Source organism: Alligator sinensis, unplaced genomic scaffold, assembly GCF_000455745.1.
Source record: "Alligator sinensis unplaced genomic scaffold, ASM45574v1 scaffold11_1, whole genome shotgun sequence".
In the NCBI taxonomy this organism is placed as follows: Eukaryota; Metazoa; Chordata; order Crocodylia; family Alligatoridae; genus Alligator; species Alligator sinensis.
In genome coordinates this window covers 483,128-494,626 of record NW_005842801.1, presented here as the reverse complement: position 1 = coordinate 494,626, position 11,499 = coordinate 483,128, and the positions used below count along the sequence as shown (strand labels likewise).

Here is an 11,499-nt window from a genome sequence, read left to right as displayed (position 1 = left end):
AGCCTGAAACAAAATCAGTGTCATAGCAAAAAAAGGTGCACAAGAACTTTGATTATAAAACAATCTTTTCTTATTGACTTGACTGAAATTAATGCATGTCATACTGAAAGAACACCTGTATGCTATTCCAGCCAGTAGTGGATGCCCAGGCAGCTCCTGCTCTGCATGGCGTTACTGGGTTTGACGGGGGAAAAGGCGGAGCGAAGTTTGGCACCACTTCAGCCCTCAGTGCGGATGCCCATTTGGCCCTCACTATGCCTTACAGCTATTATGCAGTTAAGCGTTTAGTATTATTCACAATGATTGTGATTGGTGCAATAAACCTAGACTGCATTAAGGCACCATCACGCCATAAAAGTGACTGCCCAGCTACAAAAACAGAGCCGACCAGCTGTAGTTAGTGCTTGAAGACATGCAACCACTACGCGGCTGGTTCCAGCCCAGCGCCGCGAGAAGGGGCAAGGGCAGGGTGCGCCCCGCCCCCCGCACGATTGGCTGTCAGCAGGAGAGCATTGTGACGTAGAACCCGCAACGCTGTCGGGGGGGTGACGGAGAGAGCGCGCTTCGACTCCTGCTCTCAGCGCATGCGCGCCAACGGGCTGACCCCGCCCCCACCCTCAAGCCCCGCCCTTTCGCCGAGTCTGTGCTGTTGCGCATGCGGGAGGACGCCAGGGGCCGCGTTCTCCTTCCGGGCAAGCGGCGGTTTTGCTTCCGGGTGAGGCCGGCCCCGCGCCGCTGCCATGAAGATCACGCGGCAGAAGCACGCCAAGAAGCACGTGGGCTTCTACAAGTACAACTTCCAGGTCCGGGAGCCCTTCCAGGTGCTGCTGGACGGCACCTTCTGCCAGGCCGCGCTGCGCAACAAGATCCAGATCCGCGAGCAGCTGCCCGGCTACCTGGGCGGCGCCACGCAGCTTTGCACCACGCGGTGAGCGCGGCGGGGCGGGGCGCTCCCGGGGGAGGGGCCGAGGGAAGCTCCGCCCCCACACGTCATCGCTGCCCTATCTGCAGGGGGCGCTGAGGACCCCCACTCCCGTCCTGCTGGTGCCTCTCCCCACCGGCCCTGCCGCAGCCTTGGCACCCGGCCACCTTCCCCCACCCTCCTCCCACCCTTGCAGTCCCCAAGTGCCGGCCCTCCAACCCCTGCTCCCCATACTTACCTTCGTCAGGCTGCCTGGGCTGTTCCCACGACCCTGCCTGGCTGCCTGCTGGCCGCCCCAAGCAGCCCCTCAGGGCCTGCACGGGGAAACCTGCGCGTTTCTGGCACTTGCTCGCAACCCTTTCAAATATTCTTGCCACCCGCTTTTGGGTCGCGACCCACAAGTTGAGAAACGCTGATGTGGAGGGTCGGGCGGAGAGCAAGGTCGGGATGTTGCTGGATCTGGGATCCGAGGAGTCCATCAGTCAGTAGCAGACAAGCCAAGGATGCAGCAGCCTACGTACAAGGTTGAGCCTTGTTACTCAGCTGCTTCTTCCAGGTCAGGGATGTACGTAGGGCAGGGTAGCCAGTGAGGGGTCTGCTGAGCGGGCAGGTGGCTGGGCCCCGCTGTCGGGTTCGGGCCCCCTGTGTCCACCTCAGTGCTCAGCTAAGGAGGTGGCAGACTGGGTCGAGGGGCTGTGCCGTGCAGGCTGAAGCCCCAGGTTCAAGGTCACAGCCTGACACTGATGTGCCGTCCTGCAATAGCTGAAGCTCTGAAGACCAAATCTACTCCAAAGGTCATTTCGTTCTAAGCATGTTGTGATGGTTCAGGCTGGTGACTACCCATTTTTCACAGTTTCTTAGGGTGAAAAGTTTAGTCTCGTCTTTCATATTTTGGGCCTGACTTCTGGCCCTTCTCATTCATGGCAACAGCAAATGGAAAGTACTAGTAATGACTGGCTGGTGTGCAGAGACACTGCTGCTGTCAGGAGCCATCTAGGTAAATAGCTGTAGTGTCTTGAGGCACTTAGTGCTCTACCAAACAAGCAGCACAGATCTGCAGAAAGTGTAGAAGAGTGGCTCCATTTGTACTGCAGTCAAATGTATGATGGGCCTGGTTACAGCAGCACCCCCCTGATGTTGAAAGCACAGCTGAAATCCAACTAGGCTTCCCAGATGTTCTGAATCAGGGGTGTTAAACTCATCCTGTGGGCTGGATCAGTGTCCCTGAGCTGGGCTGTGGGCCACACCAAGACCAAACCCCTGTGGAGCGGGCATGGTGCTGCGTCCAGCCCATGTCCCATATGTGCCAGTTCCCAGGGCACAGCAGGCAGAACAGGGGGGGTCGGTCTGGGACACTATATGCAGCCTGCAACCCAGACACCCTCGACTGCATGCAGTGCCCAGTTCAGCCTGCCTGCCACAGGCAGTGCCCACTTGGTGCAGCACCCCCACTGACCAGCCCTGCAAGGTGGCTCTGGGTTTGGCATAGTGCTGCATGGAGTGCATATCCTGTGCTAGCCCTCTGTACAGCATGCAGCATACACGGTGAGTCAAGCCCCACACAGCATGTGCCAGCCTTGGAGCTCAGTGCATGCGTAGGGCCTGAACTGGCACTGCACTCAGCACAGGAGGCCCAGGCTGCAGGGTCCAGCCTGTGGCAGAAATGCCCCGTGGGTGCCCTTCTCCAGAGATCTGTCTCGGCCAGCCTGAGAGGCTGCTGTTGAATCTCTCACAGCGGGGATCTCGCTCCTTGTCTGCAGACAAAAGCCTGGCGCCTGGGAGGCGATGCTCTGGTCACCTGGGCAAGGGGGGGGAAAGACCCGGCCCTGCGCGCGGGCCCAGGTAGCCAGGGATGCTTTGCAGATTGGACGGTTTGTAGCCAGTATTGGCAGCTTTGGTTGGACTGGGCTGCTGAGGTCAGAGAGGTTATAAAAAGGCCTGGGCCAGGAAGAAGGCGGCCATTAGCCATGCGGTCATCCAGCTACTCGAGATCCGATTAGATATTTAGCTTCAGTAACTCAGATGCGTGTTGAAACGGCTACCTCAGCCACCCTGGTTTGCTCTATGGGATTCCTTTGATATTCCTGTAATATTTCTATGATATTGCTCTACCTTTACCCTATTTCCGCCCTACCCCTGTAATCAATAAAGTTCTCCTTTGAAACCGGTGTGGGAGACTTATTGAGGGGTGGGTCTAAATTATGCCAAGGAGGCCCCTTAGGTCGGTGGACTAAGGGAGGCTTCCTAATAAGCCCCTGACTTGGGAAAGTGCCCCAAGTGCTTGTATTGGGGCTAGTACCCATTGGACGATCAGGCCTATGTTCTCCAAGGTGCGCAGAGCCAGAAGTGAGTCCAGAGCCTTGGATGGTGGCAGCGGGAACCCCAGGCTAGCGGGTGTGCTCCGGGGAAGGGGTCGGCCGGACGGGAGGCACCCCAGGGAGGCACTCGGAGCCTGGAAGGTGGTCGGGCGCAGGGAGGTGGGCGGCTCAACGCAGGAGCGCCCCCTACTGGCCCGCCACACAGCCCACACACGATATGCTGTACACGGAGCTGGGTCAGCACACGGGGTCCGGCCAGAGCCCTGCAGTCCAGATCAAACGGCTCCACAGGCTGGATCTGACCTACGGGCTGTATGTTTGACACTCCTTTTCTAAATTCTTCTGAGTTCATAAGCTTGCTCCTTTGAGTCCTTGAGGAAAATAGTGCTGTCTTGCTTTGGAAAATAGAACCTGAACTGTAGCAGAGGATTCATGTTGTAAACATATTCCTCTGTCATGTTCAATCTTGGTCCTGATTATTTCATAGGTGCTTCCAAAGCAGAGTCTCTTGAAATTTGTCCAGCTGAGGGACAAATATTACTGTGACATCATAAAGAGCTCAAGCTCCATTGCTTTTACTTCTGTGCAAAATGTGGAGCTGAGGTGCAAGTGCAGGAACTTGGGTGATTTTCAAAAACAAATAGAGCTGCTTTGTGGAAGAAGAAAATATTGCACAAAGGGGGACTCTGTTTCGATTGCTGCTGCCTTTCCTAACCCATCTTTGCTTTCAATCTTGAGCAGCTGCTTCAAAAAATAATCCTTTACTTTGAGAGCAGATTGAACTGCAGACACAAAAAACTAATACCAGTTCTGATGCATGTTTGTGCTAACCTTTACACTTGCTTCACAGGAAAAAAATAGCAATGGGCACATCTACATGAGAAGTTTACTGCAGAGCTGCCTAATTAGCTCCACAGTAGACATCGCGCATCTACACATGTGGCTGTGTTAGGCCACAGGAAACTAATTAACTCTGCAGCAGGATAGTACTTGTAAATGGAAGTACTATCCTACTGTAGAGTTATTTACTGCACAGCAAAACATGTGTAAATGCTGACTCTGGCATAAATTGCACCTGGTCAGCCCAGCCAGCAGGGAGCCACACTACCGCTTGCTGCCTAGCCACATGGCTCGGCAGCTACAGGAGCCTCGTGGCTCAGCCAGCTTCTTCACCACCCAACACAGCTGTCTGTTGCCCAGGCCTTCTTGCCCTTGGCCCTGCCAGCCTGGGGCTGCCCCCAGATTCCAGGCCACAGTACCAATGTCAGCTGGAGCCTGGGGCTGACCCTTGTACCCTCTGCCAGCCTGGGACTGGCACCTGGGCAGCTATGGGTGGAACCTGGAGCTCCTTCTGGCTGCTGCAGGGTGGGTAGAGCATGGCAGGAGCAGCCCTGGCCTCCACTGCTCCTCCCTGGCTCAGTTTGCTGCTGTTCCAGGCATTTGTGTAGATGCTGCATCTGGGTGTAGTTTACTGCAGCACAAATTGCTCCACAGTTTATTCAGTCACAGTAATAGCATGTGTAGATATGTCCAGTGAAAAGTCAAGTAGTGCAGGCCAGCCCCAGTCTTAGTAACATACCCGGTGCATCTACACGTGCATTTGATCCGGGATCAGTTTACTCATGAGTAAACGCTTCCAAGCAAGCATCTACACGTGCAGAGAAGCGGGAACAGCTTTGCTGCTAATGGCAGCAAACGGCTCCCACTTCCTGGGGCCCTGCAATGGGCCCCTGCTTCCACTCGGGGGAGCTCCGGGCTCCCCGTGGGCGATAGTCCAGGGGCTGGCAGGGAGCACTGGGCCAGGAGATGGCTGTCTCCCGGCCGGTGCCTGGGACATTACACATGGCCCCAGGGGGCTGCTTGCTGCTGGGGTGGAGACAATGTCCCCCTGCCCCATGAGTAGGAAGCTCCTGGCACCGGCTCCCTGGATCAGAGCCAGGGGACTTGAGAAGAGCTGCAGAGGAGAGGCAGGTTTTAGCCCCCTGCCCCATCTGCTGGTAGGGCTTGCTGCTGGCTGCCTCTTCCACCCCTGCAGCTCTTTCCAAGGCCTGTGCTTTGATCAGGGCTCGGGGCTAGAACCTGCCTTTGACCAGGATAGTTCCCAGCCCCTGCTCCACATACAGGACCGAAGCTGGAGAACCTGTTCCCCATTCAGCGACATGAGTGCTGAGCAGGCTGGGAGCTTGTTCCCCACTCAGTTCTGCAAGTATGTAGATGGGCAGGGAATAGGCTCCCCAGCCTCTGCCTGCAGGCAGCTTCCAGCACCAGGTTTGTGGTTGTGGGGCCAGCCCTGGGAGACCCTGATCTCCCAGCTACCCCATCGCAATGGCGGAGTGTGGGGCTTGGAGCTCCCTGCTGCTGGGACAAGGGGACATAGTCCCCACCCAGGCTTCAGTTGTGGAACCTGCCCCAGGAAGCAATCTCCTGCCCCCTGGTGGACGGCTGACCAGAAGCAGACTGGATTCCGGTCAGGCATCTACACAAGTGCTACTGCACTGTTACTATTCGAAAGTAAATTTGCTACTTGCATTTGCAGGTAGCAAATTTACTTGTAATTAGCAAGGGTTACTGTGTAGTAAGCATGTGCACATGTAGATGCACATGCTTACTGCGCAGTAAACTAAGCTACTGTGCAGTTAAGCATTAGTCTTGAATATTTCATGCCTTCATCTCCTGGATGTTTTTCATCATTCTTGGAAAAACACTTCCTAATAAGTGATTTGGTTTACATTTTTGATAGATTCTTTCATGTAGTCTTACAAGTCTATAACATTGAAATCTACTGATTCTTCAACGTGGGTATCGCTTCTTTTATTAATCATATCCTCTGGGAAGATTTTGCTCTTCATTTTTTTTTTTTTTTTTTTTTTTTTTTAACAAAAATATTTTCTGTATGTTACCTACTGGTTCCTGTTTTGTCAATTAATATATTTTTATTAACCTTTTTTTCCAGTCTTGTTGCGTAATTTCTAAATCATTCCATTACATGGCACAGTTGCAATCCTTTTTAATCTTCTGGTTGGGTACTTTGTGAATTTTTAGGGTGCAAGATAAAACTAAAGGACTTCCCTAATAGTATAATTGAGTGGGTTGTCACCGGAACATTGGTTTAGCAGGAGTGTAAGAATGATTCAGGTGGCATTTTTCTTCAAAGAGGTTAATTAATCTCTTCATGTATATCCATGTCAATATGTGTGGTGTCTGAATTGGAAGACTCTAAAGCTGTCCTAAATCCTACTGGGTTATCCTGTTTTACAATGCCATGAAATTTGTTCACCAAAAGACCCCTTTAGTATGTAAATCTCTGAGAACTTTGCTGTTTAGCACCTGCTATTTTAAATTTCACAGGCACTGTTGGGTATAACACTCTCTGAGACAGAACCACTAAAATGCAAATGAATTGCACATCAGCTGTTGTAATTCCTGCTGTGTTTTTTCTTTCACATAATTCAAATATGGAATCCCAGCATGTTAGTAGTCGCATATATTCAGTCCTAAATTAACACTACATACAGGTATTATTATTATGCATTTACACTGGTTGCTTTATTTGTGGGGGAGGTTTATTTGATTGTGTCGTTTTTTTATACTAGTCTGTGTGGTAGGTGAAGTCTGTGAACTTTAGGAGTGGCAGGGGGTTAGATCAAATGATCCTGGAGGTGTTTGTCATCCCCATGATTATAGAAAGCCTTTTACTCGAACAGGTTACAGCAGGGGCGGGCAGTTATTTTGGGCAGAGGGCTGCTAACTGAGTTTTGGCAAGCCATCGAGAGCTGCATGATGGGCAGCCCGGGGCAGATAAAAAATTTAGAAAAGTAGTATTTAGGAGCCCTGTCAGCCAGATAGAATGGCTCAGCGGGCTGCATCCGGCCCCCGAGCCGCATTTTGCCCACCCCGGGTTACAGTAAAGAAGTTGGATTTTCTTTATAATAGCTGTAATTACACTGGCAAAGGTTTTTTTTTCACTTAATTGCAAGTCTTACTGAAGTAGTCTCAAAGATTTGGAATTGCCATTGAATTGTCCCAGGTTACTTAATATTTCAAATGTTGTTATTAGTCTCATTTAGAAATTTTGTTGAAATGCTAAGAAAAGCTATACTTCAACTCATTTTTGTGCTCTGTAAAATGGACATAGTCTGGGCAGGCAGTGTTTATCTCTAATCAAACATGCTTAATTCAATATTTGAAACCTCTTTGCAGTTGTATAGAGCATTTATTTTAATATGAGGAATAAAATTAGGGATTTTTCCCTTTATAAATTTGTCTCATTTTTGCTATTTTTAGATGCGTTCTAAAAGAATTAGAATCACTGGGGAAGGAACTATATGGAGCAAAATTAATTGCCCAACGATTTCAGGTTCGACACTGTTCTCACTTCAAAGATCCAGTAAGTGGTTCGGCATGTCTTCTATCCATGATTCAGGATGGCAATCCACATCACTATTTTATTGCTACACAGGTAAATACTCCTAGGAAACCTAACTTAATTTTATTTTTAAATGGTTGGGTTTTTTAAATTCATAATAAACACAAGATTTGAATGACTTGTTGGAATTAAATTTATAAGATCTGCATGTCTGCAACATGTGACGACTGTCAGATTACAAAGTGGCGAAATGTCAGTTTGAAAGAGAATTACAGCCTTAAAAGTATCACTGAATAGGATTTCCTGCATGATGAATGGGAACAAAAATATTGTAAACGTCCTCACTCTGAACATTCATCACAAGCTGCTTGTACTTGTTTACCATGCTGCAATTTCAATTAAAATGCTACACTGGAAATTTAGAATAAACTTTTTAGTTGAACTTTTCAATCAGAAAGTGAATTCAGAGTTACTGCGATTTTTTTTTTTTTTTTTTTTGTGCAGACTTCAATCTCTTGAATATTTTGCACTGCTTGAAAATAAAAAGGGTTTCACTATAATTTTTATGGGCATCTTCCATGATGACATTTGACACTTTTGTAGATTTAATTTATTTCCCTCTCCTCTCCTTCCCCACATGTACAAAAAGAGGAAGTATATTTCTTTTGCCTTAGGGGTAATACAGAAGATGGGCATGCAGAAATTGGTTCATCAGAGACAGGCCGCCATCTTTCAGATTTACTAGCTACTAACTTAATAGACATCTTTTATAAAATTCAGCTCTTTGAATAATATTTGCCATTGTAGTGCAATCATTTCTAAAAGAAAAGTTAATCACAAATTGTTGACTGTGCCTTTTGATTTGACAGGACCAAGATTTGGCAAAAAAAGTGAAGAAAAAACCTGGAGTTCCTCTGCTCTTTATTATTCAGAACACTATAGTACTTGACAAACCGTCTCCAAAATCTCTGGCATTTGTTCAAGCAGTGCAAGCAAATCAGCTTGTTCCAGAGCACCAGAAACAAAGTCTTAAACAACTCAAAGAGAAAGAGGGACTAGGAAAGGAAGAAAAGGAAAAAAGAAAACGTAAAAGGGTGGGTGGTCCCAATCCCCTCAGCTGCCTGAAGAAGAAGAAAAAAGTGCAAGAGACTAAGCAGCCTCCTGCTGCAAAGAAGAAACGAAAAAGAAAACGAAGCCGGGCTAAACCGCAGCCAGTGCAGCAGTGCACAGAAGCATAAAGCTGTCCTTATAAACCGTGCAGGACTTCAGTGTTGCTTGAATTTTTGTAAAGATTCTTTTTGCACAAAAATAATATGAAAATAACTGTGTGTTTGTACTGAACCATATTTTTATGAAAAAGTAATACCCTTCCTTGGGAAACAAACACTGTGAGGACATGTGCTGTGTTGTTTTCTGTACCTCTTAACTTGTTCGTTCATGCCATGAGAAAAAAGACTAATAATATGAAATCCAGTGCGATTTTCCCATCGCAAAGTATGAAGTCAGAGTTAAATTTCTTGCATTTATAAGTGCAATTGTATGTTTCAGAACAGGCTGGATCCAAGTTGACCCTTCAGGTGTCTCCAGTTGGGCTTGCCATGTCTTGAAAGGGTTGATCCTAATTGAAAGGGTTAAGTCTCTAGATATTCCTACTCACTGGCCATGTCCACATGAGATGCTTACTGCTCAGTAGCATCACATGGCAGAAACCACATGAAGCGACGCTACTGAGCAGCAGTCTTGGGCTATTACACAGTCAGCATCACAAGGCCGTTTGTCGGCGCTGCTGCGCAGTAACTTGGGTTACTGCACAGTCATTTAGTACTGGTTTATACAAGTACTAAATGACTGCGCAATAACAACTAAACAGTCAGCGTCTTTTGTATATCAAACCACTGTATAGGAATCCCAGGTGCCTCCCAAGAGCAATCTAGTAACTGCCTAGATGCTGAGCAGGGAGGCATGTTGAATAAGCCCCGGGCTGTCCAACTGGCAGCCTCTGGGCTGTATATGGCCTTGTAACAGGGAGCCCTAGCCCTGTTACTAGAAGATGGGTCTACTCCTTTAAGGCCAGAACTTTCTGGGCAGGGAATGCTGGTAAGGAGGGGGTTAAATACTGAGCCTGGCCAGCTAGTCAGCTGACCGGAAGGGGCAGGCCAGGACTATAAAAACCCTGGGGAGAGCAACAGTAAGGGCTGGTAGCCAAAGGGGAAGGAGTGCATCCCGGAGCTCCATGAGAGGCCTGGTGAGTGGTCCAAAGGCTGGAAGAGGGGACTGTGGCAACCCTGAGAGACAGCAGCTGCCCCAGAAGCTGATGGTGGGGAGCTGAAGCACAAATCCGGCATAAAATGTAAGCTGGTATGCGGCTTTCTTTGATCACATTTTTTTTTTTGTGGCTGTTATTGCCTATGGATGGGACTGTCCTTATTTCTTTTGGTTATTTAATACGTGGTGGTTTGGGGGAGGCTATTAGGGGAAGAAGGAGGCCTCATTTTGGGGCACAGACCCTGGTGCCAGCGAGGGCATGGCTTTTGGGGGTACATAAACCCCAGTGCCAGTGGGGGTGCAGGATTTCTGAGGTGCACTGATCCTGTTGCCTGAAGGTGCAATCTTAAAAGGCCAGGGAGGTCTGGTGCACCTGTGGTACAACTTAATTTTGTGGGGTTTTTTGTGGGACTAAGCAAGCCCATCCTCTGGCCTTGAACTTGTGCCACCCCAGCTGTGGCTCTGGTGGCTAGATTTCTGGGCCAGGCTCCACACTGGAGCAGGAAAGATGCTTAGTGCCTCGGAGTCAAACCCTGTTTGGTGGGTTTAGACGGGGAGGCCTAGCTAGAGAGAGACTGGGGTCAAGGCCTGTGGAGGCGGAAGACCCCAACATACGAAATACAATAGGCAGTCTCCTGCTTTCAAGAACATCAATAATAATTTCTATCAAGACATGGCAGGTGAGTAACACCAGAAACCTTAAGGGGGACTCCAACGGTGTCCCACATAGGGCATGGATGACAGGGAAGATGGTGTTGGGGAAAGCAACCTGTTACAGACTTTCAAGCCCCTGCAGCTGCTTCTTCCAAAACCACATGGTAGAGGAGGACCTGGGTATGGGGGAGCACAGGGTTGTCCTAACTTGCTACCTTGGAGCCTTGGTTTCTATCACAGAGCAGCACATTAGGTGTTTTATCATTTTTAGACCAGCAGTCTTCAAAGCACCTGACAACAACATTGAGCTTGAGAGGGAGCACAGCACCCCTTGTTCACTTTTGAACTTGGAGACTTGAACTCCTTTTGCTCCAATGCCTGATTATTACAGCACTAACTCAGGAAGTGGGAGGCCTGGGTTATAGTCCCTCCTTCCCACCACCTCTCCCACTCCCCAGCTCATGGGATCAGACCCATATTTCACGCTCTTGTAGTTTGCCCTGAGCATCAGTGTTCAGGGGAAGAGGGAGGAAGGAAAGAGCCTCTACTCTTCCGTTGACCTTGGCCCACTGGAGAAGCAAGTTTCATGGGACTAGAATGAGAGCAGGCAAGAGGAAGGGGAACTCTGTAGCCTGTTGGTTCTTGTACTCTTGGGAGTAGTGAGTCCTGCTGCTAGGAATCTTACAAATTTTATTTTAACCCAATGGATATTCAATGTAAAATGCGTAAGCACCCCTGGGAGCAAGTGAGTGGCAGCATGTGTCTGTACCCCAGTTAGGAAAGGAGTTTGTATGTTTGGTCCCTGCTGCCATGGTTGTTAATGCATTTTACACTGGAAAGCCATAGGTTTAGCAAGACAAGTTTCTTTGGGTAAATCTGATATCTTTTATTAGACCAACTCAAATAGTTGGAAAAATTCTTCTTTGCAAGCTTTTGGGTATAAATACCCTTCGTTAGGCTGAGGAAGCATCTGC

At 48.9% G+C, this 11,499-nt stretch overlaps 1 protein-coding gene across 1 annotated transcript; it reads left to right on the top strand.

Moving 5' to 3' along the window:
* The first annotated feature begins 635 nt into the window (after positions 1-635).
* Positions 636-9,641, top strand: UTP23 (UTP23, small subunit processome component). Its single transcript, XM_006035106.3, has 3 exons — positions 636-928; positions 7,525-7,699; positions 8,476-9,641. The coding sequence occupies exons 1-3, from the start codon at positions 741-743 to the stop codon at positions 8,842-8,844; spliced, it is 732 nt and encodes a 243-aa protein (XP_006035168.1). The 5' UTR covers positions 636-740; the 3' UTR covers positions 8,845-9,641.
* The last annotated feature ends 1,858 nt before the right edge of the window (positions 9,642-11,499 follow it).

What these genes read in the sequence shown, in the direction of transcription:
- UTP23 (XM_006035106.3), top strand. Translation starts at nt 741, where the DNA reads ATGAAGATCACGCGGCAGAAGCACGCCAAGAAGCACGTGGGCTTCTAC. An exon ending in ACGCAGCTTTGCACCACGCG is followed by an intron (nt 929 to 7,524) that starts GTGAGCGCGGCG and finishes TGCTATTTTTAG; the next exon opens with ATGCGTTCTAAAAGAATTAG. An exon ending in ACTATTTTATTGCTACACAG is followed by an intron (nt 7,700 to 8,475) that starts GTAAATACTCCT and finishes TTGATTTGACAG; the next exon opens with GACCAAGATTTGGCAAAAAA.